General features: G+C 41.5%; 1 protein-coding gene and 1 long non-coding RNA gene across 4 annotated transcripts; both read right to left on the bottom strand.

The window, feature by feature from the left end:
- Positions 1–165: 165 nt before the first annotated feature.
- On the bottom strand, positions 166–4,587 carry LOC149106734 (uncharacterized). 2 transcript variants are annotated; one of them, XM_089297949.1, is made up of 2 exons: positions 3,819–4,587; positions 166–1,616 (listed from the first exon to the last, which is right to left on the bottom strand). In XM_089297949.1, exons 1-2 carry the CDS (start codon positions 4,465–4,467, stop codon positions 571–573), a joined length of 1,695 nt encoding a protein of 564 aa, XP_089154075.1. In that variant the 5' UTR covers positions 4,468–4,587; the 3' UTR covers positions 166–570. The 2 variants fall into 2 exon arrangements, with proteins under 2 accessions (XP_089154075.1, XP_089154074.1); XM_089297948.1 differs by having other exon boundaries at positions 1,410–3,406.
- Positions 4,588–6,617: 2,030 nt separating this feature from the next.
- On the bottom strand, positions 6,618–16,034 carry LOC149106733 (uncharacterized). Of its 2 annotated transcripts, XR_016209769.1 has the most exons (8): positions 15,954–16,034; positions 15,344–15,427; positions 13,702–14,803; positions 11,450–11,534; positions 10,929–11,052; positions 9,020–9,139; positions 8,373–8,576; positions 6,618–8,048 (listed from the first exon to the last, which is right to left on the bottom strand). It is a non-coding gene; the product is annotated as an uncharacterized LOC149106733 (long non-coding RNA). The 2 variants fall into 2 exon arrangements; XR_016209768.1 differs by having other exon boundaries at positions 6,618–8,576.
- Between the last annotated feature and the right edge of the window lie 81 nt (positions 16,035–16,115).

Raw genomic sequence — 16,115 nt, 5'->3', positions numbered from 1 at the left:
GGGGGAGGGGGGGGGGGGTAGGGAATTGTGCCATGTTCTCAGTAAAGTCCACAGTGTGGAATTTTTGATTCAAATCTGGACTGTTTCTGAGGATTAATGTTGCAGTTCCTAGGGAGTAATGCTTTAATTATCCCGACAAACACAAGCAATAAACACGCGTTCTATGGCGTAAAGGGGGGAACACCGCTCCGCAATCGGCGTGACAGACGAACTTCCATTGCGTGACCAAATGCCAAACTTATCTCCCCAGCGGTTAATTCTGCACTGGATCGGACAAGTCGGCGAGGCCAAAAGCTTGCGCGTCCTAGTAGCGTAACTCTAAACGGCACTACGAGCTGACCTCCGGTCAGCATCGTGCTAGAGTGTAGACAGTTCTCAAGCCTTACTTATCTCCCCAGCACTACGAGCCGACTCCGCCGGCACGTGCTGGATCGGACAAGAAGAGGCATAAAAGAGCGTTAAATAGCGCCACTAAATTAGCGAAAACGAAGCTTGGGGAAGTCGCTGCAAGACTTAACAGCCACTGATACCTGCGGTGCAGGTATCCCCCCAAGCAAAAGAAGTGCCAAATTAAGAAAAGAGAACGCTGGCCATACGTGGCGCAGCGGACAATAGGACATTTTGAGGTGTACGGATGTACAGTTGGTAACAATCTGAAGACCATCTGCCAAGAACTTTAATCAACCAGTCTGGGAGACCAGCAGCAGCTGCCGTAGAGGCAGCGCCGATGCGAAAACTATGACCCTTAAGGGATTTATAAGGAAGACCGGCGTACCGGGCTGTGTCCCTAAGAAGGTGTACTACCGCCGACCTAGTAAGGTATCGGCCAGACTGAAATGAGAATAAGGGCCCCCGAGGGCACGCGACGAGGAAGTGTGAACGCATGGCGGTCACTGCGCAGAGCGGTGAGGGTGAACACGCAATTAAAAGCCGGTGACCCTCCCGAAAGACATCGGTCTTAGAAGATTTAAGAATGATTGACATCTGCCGCGGACTGGCCAGAGAGGGATGAAATACCACACAATCGGCCGATAGGTCAAATTGAGGGCGAAACTTAGATACCCCTTGATATGTAAATTCGCTGCAGCGAAGAAAACAAAAGAATGCTAGTGTGAAGGCAGCCCAAATCATAGAAAAATCCCGCTCACCCAACCAGGAGAGCAAAATGGGGCGTATGGTTAATAAAACCCTCGGGGTAACAGGTTGCCTTAGAACACGGGTATGACCCTGGTAGCGGAGAATGCCCCTAAGGACCTTTTTTAGTAAGAGTTTACCCAGGAGGGGGTCGCCATACCCACACGAAATGTGAAGATTGTGTACCGCGGCCAAGTAAAGTTTTATGGTGCTATGCTTAACTTTTCTAGCCAGGTAAGTGGAAAAATATATTAAGGTGCCTTCCGAGGCTGGAAGGATATCCCCATCGCTAGAGATGAGCCTGTTCATGAGACAAAATTGGATAAAATGCTTTTCCCCAGAAGCGTACGTACGATTAGTAGTCCAGGCCAGGCCCCAGTTTGCGTACTTCGTAACTTCTTCTTTTAGAGGGTCATGAGCGAAGGCGGGATGGTGTAAGGGGTTCGCTCGGCTGTTGGAGCAGCTGCCCGGAAACGAGATACCTGAAAGCGTGAGAGAGCGTCAGCAATCTCATTGGAGATTCCCGGAACATGGCGGGCCCTGACAAAGAAGTTATGTTTCATAGATATAAGGACAAGAAACCGCAGGAGGTCCATAATACGGGGAGCTCTTGAGCGACCCGAGTTCAAGATGGCGACCACTGATTCGTTATCGCACCAGAACTGGATACGTTTCCCGGAAAAATGGGGAAACCATAGAGCACAAGCTACAACTGTGGGGAAGAGTTCCTGCCATTCGATGCTTATGCCCCGGTCTTTGTTAAGTTGCATATGGGGAGGCCATCTACCCTGAAACCATTTCCCATTAAAATATCCCCCAAAACCGATAGTACCCGAAGCGTCGGTATACAAACTCATGTCCGGAGACGGGGTGACGGTAGAGTCGAGGAAAAAGGAACGCCCATTCCACCCGGCAAGGAAGGCTTTCCACATATTAAGGTCCTTGAAAAATTCCTTGTTAAGACGGATGTGATGGAAACGGTTGGGTACGCCCCTGGTAAGGTCAATCATACGTTGCAGGAAAGTCCTCCCTGGAACGACTGCTTTGCATGCGAACTGCAGGGTACCTATAAGTGATTGGAGTTCAATCAAACGCACTGAACGGCGACCCGTAAAAGAATCTAAGAGTGCCCGGGTGCGAAGAAGTTTGTCCTCGGGAAGACGGGCCTCCATACGAGTACTATCGAGCTCAATACCCATGAATTCCAGTACTTGGGAGGGGCCCAGGGTCTTTGACGTGACTACAGGGGCACGAACCGACATGAAAAGGCGTAGTAAGGTGCTGAAACTGGACAAGCATTGCAAGCGGGATGCCTCGGCGATAAAGAAGTCGTCTAAAATGTGAATGACGTTCCCCAGGTTATAATTGTTTTTCAGGATCCATTCCAGGGCATCAGATAATTGATTGAAGAGGTACGGGGCACTGCGGAGCCCAAAGGGGAGATAGAGATCGACATAGTATTGATTCTGCCAGTAAATGCCTAACAGGTGCCAATTACCAGGATGGACAGGGATCAGGCGAAAGGCTGATTTAAGATCTGTTTTTGCCATGAAAGAGCCCCGACCCAGGGACTTAATGATGCTTATTGCATCATCTACCCGAACATATTGGAGGGAATAGGGGTCCTTAGGGATATAATCATTAATACTGTCGCCCTCGGGATATGAGAGATGGTAGATGGTACGCCATTCCGTGGAATGTTTCTTAGGAACCACACCCACGGGGTGATACTGGAGGTTAGGAAGGGGAGGGTCATTGAAAGGTCCTGCTACCCGCCCAAGATTAATCTCCTTAGCAAGATTTGTAGAGACAACTTTAGGGTGTTGAGTCGCGGAAACGAGATTGCGGGACACCCGGGATTTTTCAGGACCGGTATAGCCGACATGCGTGCCATAGCGTAAACCACTAATTAAATTATTTACAAAATTACGGTTAGGGTGCTGGGATAATTCCCTTTCTAAAACATTAACGTCAATTGGGGTGGATACAGGTGGTGACTTGTTCCTAGCCTGGAGGTGGACCTTATCTCTTGCTGCGTTCGCCAGTGCTTGGGCTCTGATACCGCTGGCTACTCTGGTCCTTCCTAGTGGAACTTCTTGGGCAGCTGAGGATGGAGTGGCTGGGGGAGTGGCAGCGTCGGCAGACATGTGGGAACTGGCAGGAACTGGAGGTACACCCAAGTGCGCGGTTGAATCTGAAACACACGGGCCCAGTCCTGGATTGCTGGCGGGAAGGGTCGGCACTCGGGCAGTCGCTGTGGCTGTGGTAAGGACTGGAGCAGACAATACAGTGCGGTTTAGCTAAGCCCGAGAACGTCACAGTCCAAAGTTCGAGGTCAACCTGGCCCCAATTGATAGTTAAATCACTGGCGGCCCGGCGGCGAAATTGTTCGTCGTAGGTCAGCCAGGACAGACCCTTAAATTTGGAAGCCGCACAGCTGATCGTTTGCTGATACTTTAAAAGTTCCAGGGAACGACGAGGATAGGCTGTGACCAGAACTAACATGTAGGTTGTGTAAGCGTCTAACCACTTGTGAAAAGTGTCTATGATTGGCTTACGTTTACGGACCATGGTCATCCGAGAGGAGGGGGCTGAGCTGGAGTCATCAAAACGGAGCTGGAGCTCTGGGACCTGGGGTCGAGAAAGCGAGTCGGGGAGTAACAAGGCAAATTCAATGTACTCACCCCGCAAAATTTTTTCCTCAGTGCTTTTTTCCAAAGCCCTTTGGAAGCCGAGTGGCGTGGCTGCGCCAGGTCTTCGCTGTTGCGGACCAGATGAAGAAGACGGAAAGGAATGAAAAGACTGGGCGGTGTCGGGAACGGCCTGAGAGCGATGATTATGTAAGGCCTCGGCGACGGATTGCTGTACGGTCCGTTGGATAGCAGCCAACTGCCCAGCCGTAAACGGCATTTGCTGTTGTTCCATGGCCTGTGCGTGACCGTCCAATATGACGGATTGTTCGACAGGGTCCAAGTCCAGTGGCATTTCAAAGTCGTCCTCTGAACTCACGGAGGAAGAATCGTCGGTGACTTCAGCGACTGGATCGGACTGTTCAACAGCTGGCCGTGCTAAACGCGTTTTGCCCTTGCCCTTGCCCTTTTGGACGCGGCCAGCCGGCTTCCTTCCCACGGCCGAAGGTCTTTGCGTTGGCTGGGAGGCGTTTTGTAGGCGTTTAACCAGTGGAACCTTGCTCCCGGTAATAGGAAGGTTAAGTGCCTGAAGGCGAAGACGAAGAACTTCTGAGGTAAGTGAAGCGAGGCGTTCTCCACTTTTCGGGCGACGTGGACGACGGTTGCGAGCCTGAGGTTTCGGAGCGCCACGAGGACGAGCCATAGTTACAATTTCGAGGGCTAACTAAAAGTTACAGTAGTGATATAACGAGCGAATGATGCTAAAGTCCAAGCTAAGCCTCTTTTATAGGTAGACTGATGTCTAGGTTTAAACCAATATAAAATCGTGTAACATGAAACGTACAGAGTCCATGCGGCCTTGAACGAAACAAGAATGGGGCTATTTAAAAGACTAGCCATACAAAAAGCATGATATAGTTAAACCGGACGTTGTTGCAACATGTATACGTGAAAGGCTATTGTGAATATTGTTTAAACTAGACAAGAAAGACTTCTATAATGTTCTAACGCGTAACAGTTCTATTGCGTTACGTTTAACAACAGTAAGCTAGTGACTGTACGTAAATAGCGTCACGCTCCATTAACTGCGCTTTAACGATTGACTTTAAAGCTTTATATATGGGAATCAGCCCAAATACGTTTAAATTAAGAGGTCTGTTTTTTCCAGAGTGATTCAAGCAAAGAAAACTGATATAAATTTAGCTTAGGCCCCGTCCGCTCTAGGCTGGAGAAATTTGAAATCGAAGTTTCATTTCTACGGTTAGACCTTCCGTTCACACTAATCCGTCACAAAAAAGGAGCTTTTTGAGAACGCTCTTCAAACAAGAGGAATTTGAAAACGCTGCTTTGCGTTTAAGTGTGGACGAAAGAAGATTTTCAGAGAGAAAACGCCGTTTTCAAAATTCTCCGGTCTAGTGTGGACGGGACTATTGAAACTATTTTTTGAAACTGATCTAAAAACGTTTTTCGAACTAAATTTTCGGCGTACTTTCTGTTTCCTTTGCCAGGATAAGCTTGTAGCAAAAAGAGTTTTGCGTATTATTACACGTTTCTTAGAATTTCGTAATCCGGGTGATTGTCGTGATTCGTTGTTTCAGCGTGGTGCCTAATTACCCTTTCATTGTTCGACCTCGTATCCGGCTTGTGTTCTACACTTTTCAAATTCCGGGATCTCTCACTTTCTCTGGCATAGGGGAAGTCACAAGTCCAGGTTATTGGGTTATTAGAGAGTTTAAAGACTTACGTTTAGTTCAAATAGCAAAATTTGTCTTCCATTTTTTTTTCTTTTGCTGTTAACCTTAAATAAATCATAAAAAAACCTCTCATATTCACAGCAAGTGCAAATATTTTCACTTTTGCATTTTACAAACGGCTAAACAAGGAAGTTCCATTCCGGGAGACCATTTTGTGACTCCCCCACCCACAAAAAATTGCTATTCCGGATTAAATCTCAAATCTTTTAGGCGTTTTGATTTTTCTTTATATCCCCCTCTCCCCATAGTGTAAACCACGTGACCAAAACCCTTAGCCGACTCATTTCTCAACCAAACAATTTAGATTTTGATCAGTTCTCAGCGATAAGTCAAACCCGATCCAAACACTAAGAAAGGCCTCATTTGATTTTACTACTGGTACGCATGAAATTTGTTAGTTTCAGTTCAAGTAACAGGTTTAAGTTCCGCATGTTTATTCAGCAAAAAGCCTAGCTATGTGAAACGTGTCGAAACTGCACGTGTAGCACTGGTTTGTTTTTGGCTTGACCATGGTACCGCGAAACGACTTCCAGTTTCCCCCAATTCTGCTCTGTTGTACTTTTCTTATTTCTCGTCATGTCGGTGCATGCATGACATAGAAAATAGTCAACAAGGATTAATCAATAATATATAGATTTAGGCCAGCCTAAAAGCGGAGCTCCTCAGTTATTTTTCGGAATGACACTAAATGCAGTTAAATGCAATTTAACGGAGTTAACAACAAAGAGCGCCAGTGTTGTCTGGAGTCAGCGGCGTTTCATACATGGGCATGCGCCAGATCCCATGTGCTCTTTGACTGAAGTGTGTTTAGCGTTACAGGCGCTAGCGTGTTATTTGCGTGGCAGTTCATGGGACCTCATCTTCAAGGCTTCCTCCCTCCCCCCCCCCCCCCATTTCCCTCCCTCTTTTCCACTGTTCACACAGTGTGACGGGTGCCTGCTCTCCCTTCTGCGTGGGGGCTCATGGCTGGCTTGCCAGGATTTGCCAGCCATGGGAGCAGTCTCCATCTAGGAGCTGGCTGCCAATAGTGGAAGCTCCTGGATATCACAGGCACCCAGCCTCCATTTTGCGATGCAGTTGTTAATGAAAATAATCCAACTTGTATGAGGTAAATTGCGAATGATTTAATAGTTTCAGCCGGAACTAGTATTACATCAGCAGATCGAGGTGTAAGATGGTGTGATTATGAAGTATAGAGCCATGATTTCAAGGATTTCTTGGAAGCCACCAAAAATCTTGATCACATAACAGAACTGTCTTCTGTGCTTTTTGGTGGCATTTCTTGTTCCTTCCTACCTTATTCAGAAAGACAAGGCATTGTTATTAATCATTATATTCTTCCTCAGCTAACATGGGGACTCCCACACAAAAGAAGTTTACACATTTTTTTGTTGTGGGGACTGATTGAAATGCAGTGGTTACAATATACTCAGTCCCTGAATCTCTACCAAATGAAATCTCACAAAAATACCAAAACAGTATACATATGTGAAAAGTTGGAAAGTTTTGTTTTCTAACCTGTCCCCAAAGATATATTTAGCCATCTTCACTATTGTATGGAGTCTCCTCCTGCTGGAAGGGTTGCAATAAGCAAAATCACCCTCACATGGATGGTAATTAAGATTTTTTTTTTTTTGCTGATCATGAATACTTGCATAGGCTTCTAATAATAATTTTAGTATTCAATTTCAATGTGATTTGTTCTTTTTCTCGACTGCATTGTGGACTACAAGAGCTGTTATTGGGTTCCATTAATTAATTTTGCTATGATTAAATTATACCAAGAATTATCAGTAAGCTAAGAGGAAGTTATATTATGTACATGTATTTTGTCTGCACTACACAACCAAATGCACTCCAAGGTTATCAGGCATAGGTACATTTGTCAGAAGAGCCCAGCATATCCAAGATATGTTTTGATTGACACATCAATTAAGGTAATTTACAGCAAAATGGATAAAAAAAAATACATCAATATCCTACATGCACCAAAGCCAGACAGGGGGTTATAAGGCAATCATTTAAACAACAGATTGAAATAATTTATAAATTAGAGAACACTATTTCTACAACAGAATGGAACAAATTAACCTTATCGGACATTGCGAATGGCAAGGCTGTCTGTAGAATGTCACAAATTTCTCAACCCTTTCTCTCTACAAAAATGCTAATCCTGCAACTTTGCTTAAGACCCAGTTCTCCATTTCGTGTTGGCAAAATATCAATTTATGCCATGTCCAATGCAGATTATCACACAATTGATTTAAAAGCTCAATAAATATCATTTTAAAGCCAAAAAGCCAATTATTTAAATAAACCATGAGTAAATTATCTCTAAGAAAAAACTGATTAATTTAAAAGGCACTTAAAAATAATTAGTTAATATGTGTTTCTTAATAATGTAATGCAGTGTATCTGTCACAATGTTGCAGCTATGCTATTACTACAAACAGGACGGGTTGCAGAACTGAACCTCCAAGTCAGTTTATTCAGTGAACTTGGTGCAGAATTTATGATCCCATCAAGTTGTCTGTAAATACAGAGAAACCAAACAAAGCATTACAATCATAAGTAATGAATTACTGAACTCTTTTACATGTATGAACAGTGTATGTTCCATTAATATTGGGGATCTCTCAGAAGCTGCATCCATGATAAATTAATTTGTTCCCAGATGCATTTGTTTATAGAACTTTTCACAAATTAATATCTCTGTCATAACAGTGATCTCTGTGTTCTACAACAATTAGTACACAAGAAAAATACACTCAGTAAGATATTGTTTACAATAAAGATAAATGCCTATAAGCAATCATAAGGACCTTAAATTTATATTTCCTCAGAAATATCTCACCAGGCCATGGTTGCTTTGAAAATCTTTGATGTTTTAATACGGGCTCCCCATCTGTAAACTGTTCATATATTGACGGACAGGAACAGGCATGTAATTCCTTTCTTTGATATACAGTGTACTTCATTGTTAGTTGTTTACTGAGTGTTAGTAGTGAATCAAATGCTAGGGGTTGGTACTCCAACTTTCACTGTGGCAGGCTCTGCCCTGAAATACAAAGCAAACTTACATAACTGTTATGAACTTCACCACTTGCTTTCAAGAGCAAATGCAATTTGCTTCAAACAAGAAACTGGAACATTGAGGGTTACAACAATGTGCAGAGTCCCAACCACAGGGTCATCCAGGCTGTTTGGTTGTACATATATCTGTACAACTGTATATGAGTTCAGCTTCCAGAAGAAAATTATCAGAGTTTGTCAGGATAAATACTGATGTTCTTGCTTACTCAATGAATGAATGTGCAGTTTCAGAAGATATTCACACCCAACACCCATTCATGGCCAGTCTTTAGAAATTCCAAATTAAAGTATCAGGAATCAAGAGCTCTAATAGAGAAAAAACCTCCATGTGGGGTATGAATCTTTTCTTGAAGAAAACAATGTCTGAGAAATCATTAATTACAAAATAACGTTTAAGAAACATCTTACCTTTCAGAGAATTTTGTAATCTACACTGTCTGGCCAGTTCATATATTTGACAAGTTGGCACTGGGTGTGTTTGTAAATTTGTGCACTTCAACATCACATTACTCCAGTAGCACTGGTCAACTAAAAACAGCATAATTTGGTTAATTAATATACACTGTACATTATTAGGTTGAAATATTGGTGTAGATTGTTGCACATCAACAGATACAGAAACTATTTGCTCCTGAATCATAACGAGTGAAAAATTGTGCATGAGACATTTACATGTACATGTAACAGCCCTCCACCTCAGAACCATCACAGATATGATATCATATTTTTAAACTCTCTGAAATTTCAGATTATTCAAGATTAACATATGCACATACATCATCTGGGGCAACCCTAAAACACTGAATTTGGAAACCGAAATCCAGAATCCAGAATCTGGAATCCAGAATCCGGAACCAAAAACCAGAATCTGGAATCCAGATATTATGAATGATAATAGAAATAATTCACTTCAGCAATGTCTAATAAATAAATATGAGCAAAAATTATTTTGTTGTTATTTATTTTCTTGGCTTTACTTCAGCCACAGACTGTAATTGCTAAAAAATTATTGACTAGTTCTGAACAACCCTTAGCTATATATCTGGCACGGTTGTTCAAAAGCTGCATAAAGCTATCCATTGGGTACATCACTATCCAGTCAGGGTTACTGATTTTTTGGGTGCATAGAGTTACTCATAGCCTGCTAGCAGGCTCTAGTATCTGTCTCTAGTGTCTGAGCAGGCTAAATAGGTGTCTAGTGTTTTTCTGCATTGGCATGTCACCAAGAGCCTTCATGCAGCTTTGCCACTCACGTCCCTAGCCCAAACACGAGAGCATGCTCCTAGGCTAAGTTACCCATCTTTTGTTCAAGCTGCCCCTAGTGAGAGCCCGCTTCTTGTCTAGATCGAATTGCTCTGAGAGGACTGGTGAGCAGCACATTAACAACAAGCTATTATAGGCTATTGCAGTGAGTTTCTGGCAGTCTTTTAGCATCTTTTAACAACATGTGGTCTAATCTGTTAGCAAGTGAGAAGCAGACGGAAGTAAGTGTGCAACATTTCTACCAATTGTTTTAATATGATGGCCGCCAAGAATATGAAAGGCTGATTTGTCACAGTATCAGTGTGGAAATTGTGTTAATCTGGAATTGGTCTCGTATCTGTTGGAAAAATCAAATTTCATATTTAGACCAGATGGGTTAGCCTTTGGACTTCGAAAGTGGGGACGTGACTGTCAATGTACAGGGGGCTGCTAGTGACGGATATCCTGTTCTCTATGACATTTTATATCTTGTTCAGTATCTACGCGACATAAAGGATAAATTTATACTCCTGGTAAATTGAAGATCACTTTTTAAACAAAATGGCAATTACCAGCAAGCTTATTTTAGACACTCTCAAGGTGCTTGGAATAAAATTAAGACGCACTCTACTGAGATTCTCATAATCATAGCCCTCACTAAAAATAACGGTTGCACGATTTCAACAGACAGGGAATTTTTGTTTCAAAAAAGGTTAAGTTTGAGGTCCTTTTTACTTGGCAGCTTACTTTTTACAGTCAAAAAGATAAGCAAAACAATTTTCGCGTATTTGAAGAACTTATTTTCTTTGATTTGTGGATTCCGGTTTCCGGTTTCTGGATTCCGGTTTTTGGTTCCAGATTCTGGATTCCGGTTTCTGGGTTTTAGGGTTGCCCCATCTTTAACAGAGTGTTTGCTTCACATTCAGTTTACACATGGCTGTTATCCAGCATAGGCAGACATAAGTTTTCCTTCAAAAATATATTGCAACAACTATTGCATCTTTCATTACCTATTCTTGTGATGAAATGACACAAGATTCAAGAACAAGAAGTCATAAGCATAAAACTAACTTACGTGGTAGTGCTTACAGTTCCTCTTACTGTCTGCACATGCCGTCCATAAACTGGTGCTGCCTGGACAATGTACTCATTATTTTTCTGATCACACCTTTTAAAATGTCACTGTTATATAATTTGCCCTGAAAAAGCAATACATGAATTGTTATGCCTTTGGCACTCACCAAATACCTTTACATGATGTATAATGTACACCATATCAACATTCACAATTCTTTTTACTTTCATTGTAACTCTTTTGTGTCATTTTCCCTCACTTGAAGACAGGACTTCCACATTAGGTGATAATTTGCCTCTGGAATCTCTATGAATTCACAGGGAGTGATAACAATTAAATCGTGACTAATTTTAACAAAGGAGGCGTTCAAATGTCAGATTTTAATGCTGTTTAGTTTATACAGTAACTTTACATTACTCTTCGTATATATACATAACCTCTCAATTATTGCACCTATAGACAGAAGCTAAGGTGTGCTGGGGGAAGAAATGTTCTAAACTCTCTGAACTTTTCCCCCTTACCTGTAATAGGATGACTATTATGAACTACGGTTTGTAACCAACACCAACATCAGGTTATGTATACACATGCATGTTTTGTTGTCGTCTGTAATCATAAAAAAATAAAAAGTTAAAATCCTCCATAAAGTTCATACTCAATAACACTGCTACATGTAGCGCTGTTACTGGAATTCAATTTAAGTGAAACTGTTGCAACAGCTCTGTCAAAATTGTTTCTAGCAGTTAAGGCAGGATAACAGAATATACATGTAGCACACATCAAAGGCTAGAGATACACACATGTTAGTCATCAGTTAGGATTTGGTGAGCTTCTGTGCCGTAGGTATGGTGGAAAATAATAGATTATCAGAAATGAAGGTTCCTGAGACATTTTGACAGCACTGAGAGGAATTAATATATAAATTCACAAAAGAAGGAGAAGTTCTTGCCCTGTCCAGTTCTCTGTAATAAAAATATCATTCACATACAAGTCATTTATTATATATATTGTTTGTGTTTAAAGCCGATATAATGCATACTCTGATTGGCCAATTCCAGTGCATTATTTACATTTACATGGTATACCTCAGTAAAATCATAAAACATTGCGTGCGACTAAAATAAAAAATATAAAAAATAAAAAGAAATGCCTAATTCATAACAATTTAAAATATTCAACACTAAAATGAAGGTAATTCTTTACTTGAAAATTATTCTCCCGTAATGCCCATGGGCCAATTACAGGCATGCTAAAAAGTCCTAACACAAAGTAAAAGGAAATTAAGAAAACTATTGCGTTTTTTCCAGAAAATTGTAGTGACTGAAGACAATGATGGAACACTCTGAGAGTGCATTCTATCAACCTGATGAGATAAAATTTAAGGAGAATAGAGAATTCACAAAGTTATATCACAAACGAATTGGTACAGGAAAGGAGAAAGGAAACTGTACAGCCTGGAAGAAACCGAAACTTTCTTCGACGAGCAAAAAAGTATGCATGCACAACAAAGAAAACAGTCCGTGACATTAATTTAATAAGTTAGTTAATAAAAAATTAGTGCGAAGAAGACAGCAGAGAGAGAGAGAGTGGAGATAGGAGAACGCTCTCTCCAACTAAATTGTGCATATATGTATGTAAAAGTTATTCATATTACCAAGAAATGGTCAGGGCAAGAACTTCTATTACACTGTTCAATTTACCAAGTTAATTAGTACCATCTCACTTTTTAGGAACATTTCCATATTAAGTGTAAATACCGTGTTGGGGAATAACCTCTTATTGAGAAAATAGGGTCCATGTACCCCCAACCCAAAGCAATGGCACAAATAAAATGAAATAGCCAATCAAAATCAAAGCAGAGCTTTATTTGCAGACAGGATTGCCATGCATAATCGTCGACTCGACATTTTGGACTATGTAAGAATTTCACCAAACCGAACTGATTGGACAGACAACAAAATAAAACGAGGAAATCTACATTATAAACACAAGATGCATATCACTACATCTGAGCTCGAGTATCAACAGCAAATCCCTTCTCAATGAAAGGTGACCGAATAAAAGAGAGGATAAAGAAAATTCGTTTAAGCTTGCGGTGTTAAAGTATAAAAATTATTCACGCTTAAATTTGAATATTACTGAGAGTCTGTAATTTTGCCGACGGCTTAATTTAGCTTTGCAGTCATTTTCTTGGCAGTAGCTTTACCACTCTTCAACCAAATTAACCTCGGAATTCACAAAAGCATTTCGCCAAACCGAATAAATCGAACTAACAAAACGAGGAAATCTCCATACTTTGTAATCACAATATGCAAATATTCACATATGAACAAAAGTAAATTTAGCAAATCCTGTTCGCTTCGGCTTAAAATGGTTTTTAGACCTTTCTTGGTTTTCAACAACAGAAGAAGAAATTTTAGCAGTCTACGAAGCGGCAGTGCTAACTAACTCAGAGAAAACTTCAAAACTCGCCCGGCCGTGTTTACAAGTACGGTTTTGGTTAAGCTAATTTTTAGACGTGAGGTTATAAGCTTAAGTTGACGACGAAAATCGACAGAAAACTTAATTTGTTTACAACTTCCAGCAACCTCCAAAGCGACCCACGTGTTATTGTTTAGACACGAGCGAAATTAAAACGATGCAATTTTTAAAATCTCTTACAGCATGGCTTCAAATAAGCAAGACTTTTAATGGATTCCAATTGAAAATAAGCTTCTATCGCCGAGGCAACTTGTTAATTTTCATAGCAAACGCAACAACAAAAGTCACTTACCGCAAGTTGGCAATTCAGTTCGGCCAGTGTAAATCTTCCAGGCAGAAACTTGCACCAAAAGTTGTGAAGACTGAACTGAAGTTATATTTTCGATAGACCAACGAATCAACCACTTCTTTCCGCTACGCTTACTGTTTTGTAATTTCTCTAAAACACTCGGGTACGTTTGATTTCTCTTGTTCATCACCTGACCAAATCAGGTGACTTTTGAATTTTCTTGCACGGCTGCACAGCATCACGTTCGCGCGAATTTTGAACTTGGCCATGGGGAGTTCGGCAGTCTTCTGAATCAGTTTGTCGGGTACTTTCGCCTCCTTTCTATAGCCCTCGTTAGCTTTGGTTCACGCCATTGTTCGGTATTATTTCACTTCCTTTCTCTAGCCCTTGACTAGCTATAATTCACGGCATTGTTCAGCACTGTTTCGCCTCCTTCCCCAGCGCTGGTCCGCTCAGTCTTTTTCGCGATCTTCTTCGCTACTTCTTTGCCTGTTAATTCTTGCTTTCTGTTTATTGCTTCAGTGGAACCCTGTCTTAAAAATATTAGATCAACCTCCGCTATCGTTTTTCTTTAAAAATCCCGCCAAGAAAAATGGCATTCTCCCGCTACAAACCGAGGGTGCATGTCTCTGTCAACCTATTAGCTGGAGTATGGCCGCCATCTTGCGCGACTCCGTCGTCGTCGTCGTCGCCGTCGTGCGTACGCGCCCACGAGCAATACCGCTAACCATGATAACCATGAGAAAATCAATTCATGGGTTTCCTTTCCTTCCCTATATGGGTATGGGGCTCCGCTTGGCGGCCCTTCGGGCCGCCGGAGCTCCGCTATAACTTTTAATTTTTTTGCTCAATGCTCAGCCTGATTTTCCACTCAATTATCAAATCACAGTTCTTCAACAATAATCAACAACAATCCTTTATTTAAACAGGATCTGGTCAGTCAAAACAACAGATTTCTTTGTGGAGGGTATGAGTCTGATCCTGGAGCTCAGTCTTCGGAACAGGCTTGATCTCAGTCTCCGAAATGATGTCAGCGGTGACCTGGGAAGAGGGATGGTTCGTCAATGACCCCTTCAATCCACTCTTCTCCAAAAGACCAGCTTCACTGCACATGAAATGGAAATAAAACTTTCTTTAACGACCATTCTAAAGAGCGTGAACTGTATAAATCTTAATTTAACGTCGCCCTCTGAAGCTCGCCGTTCTGGTTTATCATCAGTCACCTTGAATTGAGGTCACAGATCTCAGAAAAGACATGCACAAGCACATATACAGACACATTTTTCTATTCTCTTAGTATGGGCTCTCATTGTTATTTCCCAAGTTTGGCACAGCCCAATGACGTGGGAGGATCGGGAAGGGGGGTGGGGGGGGGGGGGTGTAGTGAGGGAATTTGAGGCATTGTATGACCTTATGCGAGGGTCAAATACGAAGAACAGTTTAAACTTTCATATTGCAGCCATTCATGGCCGTGCATTTTCGCTGAATGAATTGCACTCTAAATATTTTTGGTAATTTCATTTATTTGTTTGACGAGAGGCCAGAGCAATAATCCCCTATACTTTGTTTAAGGTGAACTGATTTATACTTTGGGCTGTTTTGTCGACAGTTGTTGATAATACACAGATCACGAGTTGATACAAACCTTTCATGCAACTGGAAAAAGGCAATGAGGCACATCAAAAGTAAAATTACAAGAACTCGTTCCATGTTTAAAAGTCTTCAGTTCCTGTAAAAGTTAAAAATATCACCGTGTTTAAAACATAACCAAGAAATTCATCGCTTACTCATAATGTACACAGCAGAGCCATGTGCATCGGGGCTTTCACCATAATGTTGACAAAAACAGTTCGAATTTGAATGGAAAATAATCGTCAGGTCCGAACGGGCATTTTCTAATTTAGCTGCGTTTTCCTTTATTAACATATTATCCTAAAGTAAAGAAACGCCTTTTATTACTGCTTTCAATTCAGTTTTGATGCTCGGCCGGGCGTAAAATACCTCTGCATTTGGTTTTTAATCGATAACCTTTAGTCTCGAATGGAAGATGCAATGGAAAAATAGCAAAAATATATAGAAAGAATTCAATTTTAATAGCGAACTTCTCCATCTTCTAAAACAAGTCTTTGCTTCTGAAAAACACTAGCACGCGTATTTCTAATATACTTAATTCAACGTGTAAAAACGCTTGAACAAGGCTGTTCTTTTACCGACTTGATGTTAAGACTGCTATTGAACCACACTCTGTTATTTACCTTAAATGTGAAGAAACCTGTTTGGGAATCAAGTTTTGCCGGTGTAGTCGTAGTTGTCTGTCCTCGACGATCTTTAGGTTGAACGAAAGAAAGAAAGAACTTCACTGATAATCCTCGCTTGAAACATTTGAAACAACGCATTTTGGGAAAAAATAGGAAACA

Source organism: Orbicella faveolata, unplaced genomic scaffold (assembly GCF_042242905.1).
Source record: "Orbicella faveolata isolate gen_17 unplaced genomic scaffold, um_ofav_v1 contig_3, whole genome shotgun sequence".
Lineage (NCBI taxonomy): Eukaryota > Metazoa > Cnidaria > Anthozoa > Scleractinia > Merulinidae > Orbicella > Orbicella faveolata.
This window is presented reverse-complemented; position numbering and strand designations above follow the sequence as displayed.

Coding starts and splice junctions, on each gene's coding strand:
- LOC149106734 (XM_089297948.1), bottom strand. CDS start 4,467: ATGGCTCGTCCTCGTGGCGCTCCGAAACCTCAGGCTCGCAACCGTCGT. Junction 3,407..3,818: donor TGAGGAAAAAATTTTGCGGG/GTGAGTACATTG, acceptor TGTCTGCTCCAG/TCCTTACCACAGCCACAGCG.